Here is a 16,999-nt window from a genome sequence, read left to right as displayed (position 1 = left end):
TCAGGTTTTTCCTATAACGGTAGTGAAAGTATAGTAGTTTTTTCAGCCTCACCATTACCTGAAATATTCTCTTTTCAGCCCCTCTTTGTTTGGTATATTCTTTAGGCAGGAATTCTTTCAGGCTAGGGAAAAAACCAAAAAAAGAAATTCCAAAGTTAATGGTTCCTTCTTGAGGAAGGATGCTTTCCATACATCTTTACTGGCACTAGGTCCCCCAGGCTTCCTAATATGGGTGTCAAATACCACCACAACAAAACCAGACTAAGGAGAGTAAGAGCACGTGGTTACCTTACCACTTGAATTGCTGCCCCATGCAGCAAAAAGCACCTTTTCATCAAAAATAAACAAAAGCTGAGACACTTCCCATTCTTGAATCATAAGATGTGTCTCAGCAGCTCAGAGGGTTGCACATCTAAATGCAACTACACTTGCTGCCATCTGGGAGATGGGGACATGGAGGATTGAGCCTGCTCTAAGTTCAGACACTGCTGCTACTTTACAGCAGCGCTTGGATTTACTGACATGTGGGACCAAGTTCTTTCCTGTGTCATCCAAGAAGTGTTAGAACACTAATATTGTACTGAACAACTAGAAAGTAATTTAGGTGGTCACTTAATACCACTGTGTTGTCTCAAAGTAAAGGAAGAAGCAGTTTTAATTTTTGCAGATTCTAAGGTTCTCAGAACATGGGTTAAATTAAACAAGTTCAGACTCCTTGATGGAGTTCAGTCAGAAGGAATCCTGCAACACCTCATCTGCCCCGCCTTGCTGTATAAAAATAACCCTTTATCTCAGCCAAATTTCACCCTAACCTGAGGGTGCATCAACAGCACAGTTTAACAAATAACTGCTCTGGATTATACCTTCCCATCTGGAATATTCTATTCTGATGAAACCATGTCATATTCAGCACGTCTCCTTCCACCCAAAGAAACTTTCACACTTCACTTTAATTTTAAAATAATTAGTGTCTAAGGATTCCCCCTACCTTGGACTATTAAGAATCATAGAAAAAGTATGACTGGAGAATGTCCTCCTTATTGTCATTTAAACAAGCAACACTTAACATTGAAGGCTGGATTATCTACTGAGATGCAAAGTTAGAAGTTTTGAGAAGGATGGATTGTTTTAAACAAGATTGACAAAAAAATTGCTCAACTCTTCTGTGGGACTTGCTTTGGTTTTATATCTTGAGGGTTTTTTGTTTATATTACTGTGCTTTTTGTGTGTGTGTGTTTTTAAACACAAAACCTGCCATTGCAGACAATCAAAAAATAGCTCAGAAGACTAAATTAGGATTTTGTGCATCAAAAATATTAATCAGATCACACATTTTGTCTTTTCCATAAAGCTCTAGCATTATAAAACAAGAACAATTGTCCTTGCTAATCTTTCTTCTCATGTTCTCATAGCTACATCTCACTTAACCATGATAACAATTTCTCTTCTAGGGGACTTATTTAAAAACACATCATAGGGTAGGGAAGGCTGAAGAGCCAAATTAAAACTGTAGATAAGGACTGAAAACAGCTTATTATCTTAGAAAGCCCACGTACCTATTAGGAAACAACTGGTGGTTTTATACAGAATTTAGCGGGTTAAAACCAGTTTAGTTAAATTAAATTCCAAGGTAAATTAAGAAAACAACAAACCCAAGTTTCATTCTGGAAATCAATTTACATAAACAAATTATAGCTATCAACGTGCTTTAAATTCTCATCTTTTATTAGCTAGAATTCATTTTCTCAGCTATCTGTATGCAGATAAACTATCAAAACCATTACATTTTTAAGCTTGCCTACTTACTTTTAAATTAATATAACACTTTAAAAATTGCTAAGCAAACATTACTTGGAGCTGCATAAGCAGCAAGGGTTAAGAAAACAACTTTATGCTTTGTCCTCCAAGCAGTAATGGTAACACCCCTGCACATGCAGTTGGACTGGAAGTTTTTTCCTTCTAATACCTTCCACTATTTTCAAATCAAGAAGCAAGTGATCACCTCAGCTGAAAGGGTGAAATGCCAGTTGTGAAAAGACTGAAGTTATTCTAATTCTATCTATAATCCAGGTATTTTTTTTACAGACAGTTTCACTTTATTTTACAGCTTTTTAATGAGGCTAGCAAAAAATGGAAATATCTTATAATTTAGGCTTTCTTTAATCCCTTAAATTACACGTATTAGAATGGACATTGAACTCAGTCAAAAAAATACAGCTAATAGCAAGCAGTGTTGATTTAACTTGGTTTACACTGAGTTTCATCTCAAGTGCCAACACTTTGATTGTTTTTCATTAGCATAAAAGTGTTATTGAAAAATACAGCTCAGCTCAGAAAAACAGGTTAGATCTGAGCTCAGCATCAAGGTCACTTATCCTTTGCAGCTTTTCTGTTTGCCAGTGTGCTTGCAAAGAAGTGGAGGTGTGCAGTCTGAGGTGCTCCTTTCCTGTCTGCAGATGAACAGAGCGAGTTCTTTATTAGATATTCTCTCAGCAAGCTCAGCCCCAGGGCTGAATCCTCTGTAGGTGCCATGCAAAACCATGTCTGTACCATGAAGGGCACCAAGAAAGACAACTTTTAATGTGGTAGTTTAATGCTTTCACAATTCCCTTTGGCAAGAGCTTCAAGGGAATTCCAACAACCAATACCAACATCTTAGCAAGATGTAGGCAATAATCTTCATCTGTGCCAAGAATATTTTAGCAGGGACAAAAGGATACAAAAGGTCTCTCTACACAAACATATTATAGACATGGCAAACTAAATTAAGCTGTTTCCAAACAATTTCTTTAAATGCTAAAGCTATTCTGCTCTGTGCAGGTTTTTGTAGGAGCTGACATTCTCCTTGAGGGAAACTGAAGCATCTTAATGTCTCTTAAGTAGTGAGTGACTGGATAGCTCTCAAAAATATTTCACATATTGAGCTACAGCACACAGTTTATGTACAACAAAACTACTTTCTTACTTGAAAAGAATCAGTGTTTATGCACCAAACAGTAGAAAACAGTTGGGTAAAACTTTCAAAAAATCTTGCTCTTTTTCAAGAGGATAAAAAAATTCAGAAGTTTTTTTTTTCTGAAAGGATGAGAGATGCATCTTCAGAAGAAACTAATGAACATTTAACAATACTATTTCTGTTCATATTGTTCATATTGGCCCACTTAAGACTCACAAAACAAAAGCATGAGGTTTCACAAGGAGGTTTCACTGATGGCTATGTAAAATAAACATATCACCACCAAATCATAAACATGTACACTTCAAATTAGGAGACAATGACCGGGAACTTACGGTTTTTGAGCAGGTTCATCTACAGAGGAAAAAACTGAATTACCTCCAAATGAGAAATGCTTAATTTTAAGAAACTGATTAAACACCAGGACAGAGAGTAATTACACTTTGTTACCTGCCAAGTTTGGTTCAAATTAATCAAAATACAATCAAAGACCTAAATGAAAATAAAACAACACCAGACAAAAATGCCCTACAGAATATAAGAAGGTTCTGAATTTTGGAATTCTGGTTCAAAATGGTTTCTGCTGGAGTAACATTCTTTGTCTAACAGATTGTTCAGTTATTAATACCTTTCATCTCTATTAGGATTAAAAAAAGATAATGCACATTATATGAGTGATGACTGTTTCATGACTCCAAACTATCCAGCACTGCAAACAAGGCAGAAGTGTCATCCAGCCAGCAGCTGCAGAATGCCATCAAACACACTCACTCTATGGGAGTTTAAAAAAAACAAAATAAAAAGAAGCTTTCCACTGAAAAAAACCAAGCAGAAAATTCTAAAAAAATTAAGCAACTGAATGTTGGTCAGGAGTTTGCAAAAGCCCCTGGTTAAGGCTGTGGGAAATTACTGCTTTAAAAATTAAAAGCAACTATTTCTGGGAACACCTATCTCTTGAAATCATTACCATGGCACATTAGCCTATCATGAGATAACACCCCAATGGTTTGCTGCAGGAATACACTTCAGTGAGTGGAGTGAGAAGGGGAAAATAAGCAGATAACAGACAAATCCTAGAGGAAGATTGTTGTGTCACAGTTCTAGGAAATAAAAACCAGAAGTACACTGAAGCTGCTACACTGGGCTCTGTAATTCTTAGACATCAGCAGTTCTAATAGGAAAGGTTCATGGGCCAATCAGGAGCAGACAGACAGTAAAAAGAAAAGCTGGTTATTGATTGGAACTGAAAGATATTTCTTCACATAACTCAACTGCTACTTCAGGAATAGCCTTCAGGAGCAAAGTGCTTCAAACAACCAGAGCTGCAGCACTGCACGATCCACAGCAAGCCACCACTTCAAAGTGATTCCCTGAGATACCATAAACCTCAAAGTGGCTCACAAAGGAAGCCTGAGGCAGCACTGCGCACTCTGCCAGTGTAACAGGACAGAAAACCAAATACACACCCATTGTTTTGTGCCTCCAATTAAGGTATTTATGAGCCTCCTATGTAGGCAAGGCTTGATGGACTGTGCAGTGAAAAGCTCTCTTTTACCTTCCTACATTGTTTTCCTCAGACTTTGGCCCTCAGTTAATTGTACTGCAGGTAAACCAATCAGACAATCAAAATCAGTAAAAAAAAGGGACATCTAAATTTCAGTCAAACTTAGTTTTCTCTCCTGGTAGAATAAATTAAGTATCACAAAGATTAAAGGATGAGCCATAAGCAGAACTCTGTCCATGCCTGAAACAGAACACAGTTCTAGAATTCCAGTCCTACAACACCACGAGAGGGTAAATCTCACCAAGTGATTAATGCCACTAAAAAGTTTGGAAAATCAAATTTTTACACACAGGAATATCCACTTGATTCAAATGACAAAACTTCTTTCCACTCTTGTACTTTGCTGGTACTAAGTGTGCACTTAGCTGGCACTCAGGGAGGAGCCAGTGCCCTGTGCTGTCTAATAAGTCACTGCCAAAAGTCCCCTCATCAGATTCGTGCAATAAAGCTCCTTTCACTGGGAGATTTGCTATGGAAAATACACTGAATCTGATTACCTCTGCTTGGAGCAATAAAATGTGCTTAATCTGTGACAACTCAACATTAGTTACACTTGAGGTCACCCAAATTTAGAAGTTAGAAGTGTTTACTCTAAAAATCCAGGTTTATGTTTGTGTTCTACATGAGGTCCAAACTGGATCTGTGCTTGAAAGCCTCCAAATTCACAGGCCTTCTCAAAGGAGACGGGGTGGGAACCATTCAGAATGTCATCACGAGCCTAGAGGACGTAAACAAAGATGTGTTAGAGACACCCAAAACAACTATTGCACCTCAAATTCCTTGAAAGCTTGAATCCAGCCAGCAACACACCCTTTTCCTTCTGAATATCTTTATTATTCCATTCTGGTTGTGTATGTGACTAATAAAACAAAGGGCTAGATTATTTCATTGTGATTATCTATGGAGACTTATTGAAGCTATGATTGTATCAGCTTTGATCAAAAAGAGAACTTGACAGCCATTTCAAATACAACACGCACAGACACTTCTGTGTATGTACACACATAAATATGGATGCATGTGTGTGCAAATACACTGAAAAGCTTTCATCCTACTGCCTTATATAGGAGAGAAAAACATCTCCATAATTAGTAGGTAAAAACAAAATTACAGATATGGCAATAAGGACAGAGACTATCTGTCATGATATGTTATACAGAGGTCTAGACAAAAGAGTAAAACTAAAGCACATCCAGAACTGGAATTCTACAAGGCGGAGTATTTGAGCAGCAAATTTTTTCTAATTAACCTACATAGGTTTCCTCAGACAAGGTTGAAATTACTGTACCTGAACATAAAGCAAATTAAGCTGAACAGGATCTCTTGAATCTACATTCTGGTCTGAATAAAAGAACTTCCGTCTCAAGAGTAGCGTTTCATTTTCATCAACTCCTTGCTCTCTGAAGGTCCGGCTGTGATCCAGCCAATTTACTGCAACAGAGCCACAGACATGCACACTGTTAAATCCATGCTGTTGCCAGTGTTAAAAGCCCCGGTGAAACTCATGGGGGGAAACCCATGCTACTTTCATTTCTGTTTCTAGTAATCAGTGCTGAAGATTTGCTACCAATGCGAACTGAAAAACAGCACTGCTGTGAAACAAGGATCTACCACAGCATAAATATCGTCAATATTGAAGAAACAACTATAGCAATGCTTTACCACTAAATTTAATCTTCAAAGCTTCACCACAAAATAAGTTTACTACATTTTACCTCTAAAACAAATAATTCTGTTTACCTTTCTTATCCCTGAACCCAATTTTCAAACATTTTCCTGCCACTTACAATTAACCTTAGTGTCTTACAGCAAAACAGAAAAAAGTCATCATGACTTAGCACACAAAACAAATCAAATACTGTCTTAGCTGGCAAACTTCACTTACAGTTAAAACTTATACCTTCAAACACAAAACTACCTTTTGATGGCTTCCAGTAGGCATCAATTATTAACTATCCAACTTTAATGAAGGGACAAAAACAACCCTTCACACTTCAGTTGGAATACCCCTACCAAACAAGTACCAAAAAGCACTTGAGAACACCTGCTAACTCTCAAAGGCATTTACTTGCCCATTCACTTCCTTTTAAAAACACTCAATTGCAGAACAGCACTACATATAAAGGGATGCAAAATACAGCCAGGAACCAACTGAAACACACCAAACAGTCTAAAAATGCATTCCTGCATGGCTTCTTTCAACTATACCGTGGAAAGATTTTAATCAAAGAATTACCCTGGAATGCATTACTCACAGTCATCATCTGTATGAAGCTTTGCCTTCAGTTTTTCCATTTTTCTTTCATCACGTAACAATGTCCTATCTTTCTTAAGTGTTCCTGTACTCTCCTCTTTCTTCTCTTCGATGCTCTCCTGGATTAATGAATATTCCTCATAATTTGTTATTCCTGGAATTACAAATAAATCCAATATCTGACCTCATCTTACCAATACATTACTTCTTTGTCATATGCTGCATTTGCCACTTTCAGGAAGGAATTAAGTATAAAGTATTTTTTTTTCTGCTGCCTACCAAGAGAAGCAGCCAGTTTAAAAACATGATGGAATATAAAATAACTGTAAATTCCAAAACAGAGACAGGCTATAGTGAATTTTCATTCATGGATGCCTACAATTGCTTCCTGAGGACTGAGTAATTTCAGCTTGCCCATGATGTAAAAGAAAAGTGGCACAGCCACAGAGGAACAGAAACCATGTGAAATTCATGATTTTTTGTTTAACCTGTTATGACTCAACTCTTCCTGTGAATTTTACATGAAATTGAATAAAAAAGCAGTTCGAAATATTTAGCATATGTGCTAAGTTGTTCCCATTTCTTTGTTCTGTTTGGTTTTTTTGTACTGCTTGGGAAAGCATGTTTATATTATACCAGACAGCAAATTAAATGCTCACCTACATGACCACATTCATGCAAATAAATAAAACTAATTTTTGAGGTAAATTAGTTACAGCACATTAGAATCCAACATACAAAACCTCAAAACTGAAATATATTATTCACTTTCCAAGTAAAGTAATAGAAATCAAGTTGCGGCCGCTTGGATTCTAAATGATATTTAAGCACTGTTTTACGACTTAAATTAATCCATGCTGGGTGCATGTAGTGCATGTAGCAAATACAGTTTTCTTTTCAAAAATGTCTATTTAGCTAAGTATTGAGGCAGACTATAAGCAATATGACACATTTTTGACCAGCTGATCTGGATGGCTTCTGGCTGCTTTACAAATGATAGAATTTTGTGATCAACTCTTACTCATAACAACACAAAGTCCTAAGCTTGGGTGCATTTCTAAGTCAGGAATGTTCCTCCTTTATCCAATTAACACCAAGTATAAATTCAGTTCTAAACTTCTACCTCATAGCAGGATAAAGTATGTAAATGTAATGTACAATAAAAAATTAGTACCTGTACTGCTGGATAACTCTGTGCCTTCAACTGCTAAATCCTGAAGTTTAAGGATACAGCTGACTCTCTATAGACTTTGATAAAGGTGGACAACAGGTTTCAAGAAAGTGTTTGGTAAGCAGTAACTTAAAACAAATTTAAATCTTTCACATATATGCCAATTTCTAGCCACATAATGTCCTAACAATCAAAATTTAAATATGGCAGAAAAATAAATTCTTAAGTATGTGGGTCCCAAAACCTTACCTATCCTGCTGCAAATGGTAACCAGCAATTCACCCACTGTCTTAGAATCATCCACCATTACTGTTTTCACTGAACCATCCAACATACGGATTTTCTGAGGTCTCTGTTTCTTTTTGTACTCCAGTATATCCTAGGAAGTAAACAAAATCGTTTCTAAATGCTTTTGGAAGGCACCACAAGCCAACCCACTACCTCAGATGCCTAAAACAGTATTCCCCTCCCACCCTCTAAGCTGCATTTTTCCTTTGTTACAATACAGGCAAACGTACTCTTTTAATCAACTTGAGAAATTACTGCTTTTAGATCTACCAATGTCATTTTTCAAGGATTGTCCTAAGTGGCAAGACCTAGTCAGGGCAGGATAGACCCGAGTACCTTTGTGCTGCAAAATCTAGTGCAGCAGTTCAAAAGGACTGCAACTTTGTGGCTGTAGCCAGCTCACCATAACATGAGCCAGTATGACCTCGGCACCTCAAGTATACAAGAAACCAACTCTAACCAAGGTAACATCATATATAAAGCATATAACAAAAGCTATTTTTCAACTTTCTGTTAATCATTCTATGAAGACACTGCTGACCACAGCAGCTCACAGTCACAACCTGAATGCAGGAAAAAACTGACAGCTGAGGCACAGCAAGGAAGAGGGCTAGGTCAGGTTCAGGACCAGACTCAAGACCCTCCTACCCCTCCAAATGCAAAACATTCTTCTTGCTATTCAAGAAACAAGAACATGGTGATGAAGGAAGCAAGAGACTTGCACCATACCCCGTTTCTCAGCATGTAATAATCCAGTGTTCTTCCAGCCTCCAGCCATATACCTTTTCGAGGATCATCATCTGACAAGAACAATCCATAGTCAGAGGCTGTGGAACAGAACAGACAGAGACACATTGAAAAATATCAAACCTAATAAAGCCAACATAGTTTTATTCAGGGCTATTCAGCTTCAGGGTTAAGCCTCCATTACACTTACCTTCCATTCTTAATAAACTTGGATAGAATTTTTTTTCTGTGCTTCATGGAATATTTAGTTTAGCAGCAGATAGCAGGGTACATCAGGCTTTACATCAAGACTTCAACTAAAGTTTCACTGTGCCCTCACATCTTCACACGTCATATCTACTGTGTACTATATTTATAAGTACTTTTCTTTGAGACAACCTTTTTTAAATGCTCACAGATCCTGTTTTGGAATTGACTAACCAAAAATACAAGCAAGTTTGCCCTTAACCATAGCATACTATTTCTAGCAGCAGTTCTATTTTCAAAACACAGTTTGCTTTCAACTCTCCGCAAGATGAGTTTATTATAAACTTGGGAATCGTTCTGGTAGATGATTCAGGTTTAGGTATTTAAAAATATACAAGGCTTCTAGAATTATATCCATAGCAAACACAGCAAAAACTTGTATCTTTTGAAGGCTAAACAATGTCAATTGATTCTTTCAGAAGTAAATGATAATATTTTCATTGTCACACAAAAACAAACCCAGGCTTTGGTTTCAAAGACTAAACTCCAGATACATGAAATGAAGAATCATGACTGTTAATTTAAGACCCATCCATATGTATCAACAAGCAATACAGATTATACTTCACAAACAACAAACAACCATTTAGCAGGGGAGTGTGCTCTGTTTCAGGATAAGCTAATGCCCCTTCTCACAGCCAGCAGTTTTACTTTCAGCCATGTGTTCGGACCCTTTGGTCAGAAAGTCAAGTAAAAATACCTACAATGTTCAGATAATATTTCATCCTTAAATGCCATGCATAGCAATAATTTACATTTAACAGCGTTTACCTTAAGCACATTATTTATGCAATTATTTATATAAAAGACCTTACACTTTATTGATATAAGTGCAACTGACTTACAGATAGCCAATTTAAAAGGAAGAACCCTTCCAAAAACAACCAAGACTAAAAACTTTCCCTGTTTACCTTAATTAAAAACCTCTCCTGAAAGGTCAAATGATCTGTACATATAGGGATATTTATGATACAGATTCAATACAGAATCACTTCTGCAAGATTCTAGAATTTGTGCCTATAAATAGGTTGTGACCTTCAGATGCAGACAAAGGACCTTGAACGCAGCACTGAAGTACCAAGGAAACACAGACTGCTCTGATACTCATTTGTGATGTGTGAACCTGGTAATGAAATAGGCAGGAGCTCTGCAATTTCCACATGAAAATCATGGCCACCTTTGTGCTGGGACCAGGCAGAAATGAAATGTGCACAGATGATAGCCATAAGTACATTTTCTGTTGTACACAAGCAGTTTATCAACTGTACTGCACCACTGTGAGTCTTCTGAACTAACAGGCACACACATTTTAACAGCCACAAAGAAAAGGAAAGGATATGCTGGAAACATTTCAGTTTATCACTTAACTTCATTTTTTGAAGTTTGTAATTGCACTGCAATCAGCAGTAAAGGAAAAGCTCTACTATAAAATCTGATAACTCCTCGGCTTTTCTTTGAGGTTCATGATGTTCAGTGATATTTATCACTCAGCTTCTCTGAATTCAACAGCCATCTACAATTACTGCCTTGAGACCAGCACGGTAAAAATACACAACTTTTATGTGAAAACTGAAGCTCTGTAACTAGATTTCCAAAGGACTACTGCAAAGAAGAAGCAATTCTCAGTAACAGTAATGAAGTCCATTACTACTAAGTTTTTCTAACAACTCAGACAAGATTTTTGAAATGGCTGTAAAGGTTGAGAGCTTAAACCTCAATAAAAAACCTGCTGTAAGAATTACATTTTGGTAGCATTATATACAATGCAGCACCAAAGGGCTTTGCATTTTTTAACAACTTTGTTAAAACCAGATCTTTTGTCCATGTGGCTTCCCAGTGTGTATTAATTTAATTTGCCCAGTGGTACAGAGACAGTTACATTTGATTAACATGTAGCAGACCATGTTAAGTAGGGCATGCACAGCATGGTGACAATTTTAGTTATGAACCAGTTTCAAACATTTCTCTTTGCATATTTTGGAGGTATTCATCCAATCTTTTGTAATTTGTGTTGTTGCTTCCTTTGTTGCGACACAAAATAAGTCTGTGCAGATTTTCTTAGAAAGCATTGCCAGAAACACTGCTTTAAGTAGGTAATACCAAAAAAAATGCTCTCCAAGCAGGAGGGCAATTTCTCATCTTTTAGGCAAACAAGATATTTATTTAAGAAGTCAAAGTTTCACTAAAAGCATGTGTTGTGGGAAAACCTTTGTTGGGACAAAAGAAGAAAAACAACTCAATTACTTTCTCTTGCTTAAAAATCTGTTTGCACTTGTTTCCTTTCACTTCAGAACTCTACAACTTAAAACAAAACTTAAAAAAAAATCAAACCCTCCAACACAAAAAAATGAATGAAAAAACAGGATAATGTCAAAAATTCCCATGGGTTTATGTCCAGTTTCAATTCAGCCAATGAACTGACCAAGGACAAACTCAAGAACTCACCTTGCCCTGTTTGAGCCTCTGGCACTCGCTCACGGATAACTCTGCAGGCATCGTACACGGCAGTGGATGGCTCAAACTGCATCGTCTTCACCACGTTGCACTGACGGACACAGATCTTCAAGGAAAGAGCTACCATGGTGCCAGGTCACTTGCAAGTTCCTACTGAAGTACCTGAAAAAGCAGTAATGGCATTGTTGCTTACAGTTTTCCATTTAATGTTTAATATACTCAGTTTTTCATTAAAAAAATCAAACTAGTTCAGTAGAACTACATTTATACGAGTGCACTTCTATATAAAGTCTCAACAGTATCATCAAGCTAGAAATTAGCCAAAACGTGTTTTTCCTGGTAAAATGGAAATTAATTTTTCAAAAAATTGTGTGCACACACTAAATGTTCATACTTTCTTTGAGGCAGGTTAAAATGGTGCATAAAAAAAATCAACACACTCACTGGGTATATTGGCAACGTATTTACTGCTGACAGAAAATTATTTTTCTTTCACCACACATTTTTATTAGATCATTTAGACTAGCTGGTAACCAACAGCTTAAAATAACTACTTCATCAAAAGCAGGATTTGCTTAGCACATAAGTACTCTTTCCCGAAGACTCTGAAGTGCGCAATATGGTGTTATGGTTTTTCTCAAGTCTCCACATAGACCTGCTAGATGTTTTTACAGAGAGCTTCAAGAATGAGTTCTTTTTCATTTCAGTTATATGTCAGAAACTACACCAAATCTGACAGCATTTTTTTTACAGAAACAGGAAGCTACAGATGCTTTTTGTATTGTTTCAGTTTGTAGATAGTCTGGATTTTGTCTCCAGTGTCTTCCCTTGCTGTTTTAACAGTCCAAACCACTCTTCCATCACTAGGACTTTCCACAATGATCTCCAAGAACTCTTCAGAACTTAAATCCTTTCTCCATAAATACAAAATGCACTAGAATTCCCAAATAATTTCTGCATAAATATATGTGTGCATTTTTAAACAGGAATTTCCCTGGGGATGCTAGTGACTGACTTGAAGAGCTGGAATTTTGTTTTCCTCAAGTTCAGGGGCCTGACTTGACTCTTCATCTGATCCATATCCCTCACAACTGCCAGTTCCACAGTGCCTGGTGCCTGCCGTCCAGACTGCCTCCAAACTCAGCATCCCTGATGAGTCCCTGCTGGTCACCAGGGCTGCACCCACTCAGGAAGGGATGTCTATTACCTGCTGTAAAAGTTATCCTCTAGGCACTCCCTGAGTCTCCTGGGCTGCCTGCAGCTCACAGTGCTCCTTCTCCAGCAGCTGCAGGAGGGGATGGAGTCCCCCAGCAGGGCCTGCAATGCCTCCTGCTGCTGGACCAAGCACTGATTTAGAGGGTAACACCTCTTCCCTCCCTTCTCTTCTGTCCCTTCTGAACTGCCAGGAGTTATGGACACCCATGGGATTCTTCTCACCAGCTTTCAGTTAAGGCAGCTAGGCTCCAGCTTTCCAGCATCAAGGTGTACTCTTGTTAGCATGACACAATGCTCTACTGGCTAATTCAAAAACAAGCAGGGATCCTGTTTTTCAGAGAACATTCTTTGAAAAGTACATTGTTTAGGTTTCCAGCTTTTAAATATTTTCACTTTGTGATTGTGCACCACATAAACCATAAACATGCATATCAGAAAGAACACCAAAAGACAGCCCAGCATAGTGCCTTGCACTGCAAAATGATGCACCCCAGTGCTGTCCCTGCCATATGCTCATTTAATCCATTCCAACAAAGCTCCATCAAAATGCAGCCCACTACATCCAGAGCTAAACTGCTGCATTATTTTTCTTTTTACTATTTCTACCTTTTGGATGCTTCTCCCTCACACAAGTTCTCAACTTAGGTTCTGCACTATGCAAAAGAATGTTTTTTTCCCTTCCCTACATAAACAGACATGCAAATTTATCCCTGATACCTTTAATGCACTTTTACAAGTTGGGAACCTGTTACTGTGTCCTTCCAACACCACACCTTTTTTTTTTTTACCCAGGGCCAAATTCAACTCAAAGAAGGAAGGATACATCAGTGGTCTGGTTTCTTTCAGTTCAGTGCTTTTGGTTTCAGAGACACCAAAACAATGCTTCATCTGAAAAGGAGTTTCTGAAAAGAGCTCATGACTTATCAGCTTCCTCCAACGCTGTGTTCTCAAACTCAAGAGAAAGGTTTTCATTTGCCTCCTCCAGATTATGTGCAGGCTCTGAATCTCCTCACTTGGCATTCAGCAATAAATGGGACAGGCAGTTTCCATATCCTGGGTGACTGCCAGAGCAGGACAGCTGTTTTTTCTCAAAAGAACTGAGAACTTGGTCAAGAAAAATGGCTGAGATCACAGAGAAAAACAAGTGGAAAATATCTTCCACATTCCCTTTATCTTCTACACATTGATTCACACCACATTTAAATATTTCTCTATGCAAGTAATGGACTCTCTGTGCTTTACCCAAAATCATTCAGCCTGTGGAATGGCTGACCAAAAGTTAAAAGAATCCTGGAAATTAAGAAAATTTTACATTAAATTGTTTGCCTGCTACTGTCTAATTCTCTGTGAGTAATAAAGTAGGGAATTTCTAAATCAGACTGCGATGGATCTGTGCTTGTAAAGTGTGAGACTGGAATAATAAATTATGAATCTGACAGCTCTGGGAGAGATAGCAGCAGCTTTGAGCTCTTAAAAAAGCCACAGAGCATTACTCAGAGAACCCTGTGCCTGCAGATATATATCAGAGTGTGTGTGTCAAGACCTTGAGCTGAACCATCACAGGGCTCACGTTCTGGAAAATCTGAACAAAACTAAATTCTAACCAGTGCTTGAATTAAGATGAGCAGGCCTCGGTGTGCTCACAGAGATACCTCACCAACAAAGCAAACAAGCACAAACATTTCAAAAACATTTTATCCAAGATAATAAGATATAAGGTAAAGTAATAAGATATTATCCCAAAATGTTAACAAATACTGAGAAGCAAAACAAGAATGAGGCAGCAATGAGGTTCTTTAAAGTAACTCCAGGCTGGAGGAATGTGTGCCTCTGGGTTAAGGAGTGATTATACAGGATTAGGCAGAAGATCTATGGCAGAAGCAGCCCCCAGCACAGGAGCAGGAGGGGAACACTGTCCCAGCTGGGTCACCATGGGCTCTGAACGCTGTACCTGGGCAGAACAAAGGCTGAGCAGATACTTTACTTCATTTGCACAGCCCTCCTGCAAGTATCAACTGAGTTACTGTATCCTTCCCCACAGCTCTCTGCCTGGACACATTCTCACTAGAGCTGGGATGCTGTTACTACTAAACTACAAAAGGTGTGGGCTTAGAAACAGATACATACTCCATTAGCAGTTAAAATATCTTTTTTAAATAATTCTGCTTCACTAAAAAAAGCTTTCAGAAAATCTAAGGACCAATATTACAAAACTAAACATCTCCTCATATCTTGTAATGTAGATATTTTCAGTGAAACCATTTGAATGTTAAATACAAAAGATTGCTCTTTGATGAAACACTTACACATATTAAAAAATACTTAGTCTATTTTCCCTGAAATTAAGTAAATCTGTAAATTGTCTATTGCAAGTCACAAACTAATAATTTGAACATGTTTGAGAAATGTCCCCAAATTAACAGGAAGAAAGTTGATGCCATAACACCCCCACCCTCACTTTGCACTGGGAATTAACTTAGGATTGCTTTTCCTGCTGGTTTCATTCAAGAGGAGCAAAACAGAACTAACCAACACCTAGCTGAACTGCCAAAGCTGTGTAACAAATGAATTTATTCATACCCTACTGCACCTCCTCCTCCATCAGCCCCAACAGTAATTTCTAGTTTTTTCTAACAAAACAGTAATTTCTACACACTGTCTGTATTACCATAGTCAATGAACAGCTTTTGCATGGATTTACTCTCAAACTTCCTTGTCCCACTTCTGTTTCACTGACAAATGGCTGTCCCAACCAGCTCCTTAAAAAGCCTTCTGTAACAGCATGCAAAAGTGAGCTGTCTGCTGTTTGTGAATGCATCTATGTTAAAATGTTAAAAGCATTGAGATGGGTGACACACACACGAGATAAAGTTCAGACTTGCCCTAGTTAGAGAGCTTCCATGATTTTTTGTCAGGCTCACTGAGTACTAACTCACTGCAGGATCCAACTCTACACTACTGAAAATTTTACAAGTCAAATCAATATTCTGAATGTAAGCCTCAGGTAACACACAAAACAGATCTCCATTCCACAATACCCTGCTGAGATAACTAACATGATAAAACCACAAGTACAGAAATTCCAGAAAAGATTTCCCAAGAAACTAAATCACACCTGATTGTCCCACAATTGCACCTGAGAGTCCAGCTCTGCTAGACTGGGAAGGTAGTACTGACCTCATCAGCTGCTGTACACAGAGACAGACCAAGGCAAGGGACAGCAAAGTCATCTCAACAAGCATTTAACAAGGCCTCTCAAGACACATGGAACACAAGGTAAATGGTTGTTTCTCCTAATACTGATAAGGACAGAAGTTTGCATCACAATTTCAACAAGAATCGACTATCATCCAGCCAAAAGCATAAAATAAAATAAAACATCAGAATAAAGATGTGTGGGAGAAAGGTGATTTAGAGAGGAAACCGGTTAGTGCACACTGACATCCCTGATCATTTACCTACTCACCTTAATTCATACCATTGCTACCCCCATATCTGTGGTGTCTGAGCTGATGAGGCCATGATTTTATCTGTATATTCTGAACTGCAGTGCTAAGCAAACAGAGAATGCAAATTGTCAGCTCAATGCTACAAGGGTATGTGCATTTCACATCCTTGCCAACTGAGTGTTGAGGTAACACACAGCCCAAGTCCACCTGCATTTCCAAACCAGGCAGATGTGGAACAGCCACCACTGACACTGCCAAACACGGACCACGCCCGTCCAGTTAAAGGAAAATCGTCACTGCCACGGTTAAAAGCAAAGCTCTGCCATGATTTAGTAAAGGTCTGTCTCCCTGGAGATATTTCTTAACTGGTTCATTCAAGCTTGAGGAAACACAAATCTAGGTCATGAGACTGTCACAGCCTAAAAGCCTGTATGTGTACATGGTACTAGAGGCAAAGCTGTGTATTTTCATACTAGACTAACTTTGTAACAAAATCCAATGGAACAGAAGTCCTCTATTCTTTTTAGTATTCCTACCAACTACCTGCTGGCACTGGGCACCAGCAATACAGGACATATGACATTTTCTGCTGTTCACAGAGGCTGAAAATCTAATTCTATTGTACATATGAAATGCTTCTTAAGTGGACTGGTGT

General features: G+C 38.1%; 1 protein-coding gene across 13 annotated transcripts in view; it reads right to left on the bottom strand.

The window, feature by feature from the left end:
* Window positions 1-16,999, bottom strand: part of TLN2 (talin 2) — a 133,412-nt gene that overhangs the window by 73,206 nt on the left and 43,207 nt on the right. For 12 of the 13 annotated variants that reach the window (XM_088062932.1, XM_088062935.1, XM_088062937.1 and 9 more), the window contains 7 exons: window positions 11,672-11,842; window positions 8,963-9,060; window positions 8,195-8,324; window positions 6,776-6,928; window positions 5,809-5,951; window positions 5,111-5,238; window positions 59-122 (listed from right to left, as the gene is read on the bottom strand). In XM_088062932.1, the coding sequence (XP_087919058.1) occupies window positions 59-122; window positions 5,111-5,238; window positions 5,809-5,951; window positions 6,776-6,928; window positions 8,195-8,324; window positions 8,963-9,060; window positions 11,672-11,807 (852 nt within the window). In that variant the 5' untranslated portion in view covers window positions 11,808-11,842. Of the gene's footprint in view, window positions 1-58; window positions 123-5,017; window positions 5,239-5,808; window positions 5,952-6,775; window positions 6,929-8,194; window positions 8,325-8,962; window positions 9,061-11,671; window positions 11,843-16,999 lie in introns of those variants that run through there. The other variant, XM_014251209.2, reaches the window with a different exon arrangement.

The sequence above is a fragment of the Pseudopodoces humilis genome, chromosome 16 (genome assembly GCF_049639895.1).
Source record: "Pseudopodoces humilis isolate 2021_Gansu_Grassland_sample_001 chromosome 16, ASM4963989v1, whole genome shotgun sequence".
Lineage (NCBI taxonomy): Eukaryota > Metazoa > Chordata > Aves > Passeriformes > Paridae > Pseudopodoces > Pseudopodoces humilis.
This window is presented reverse-complemented; position numbering and strand designations above follow the sequence as displayed.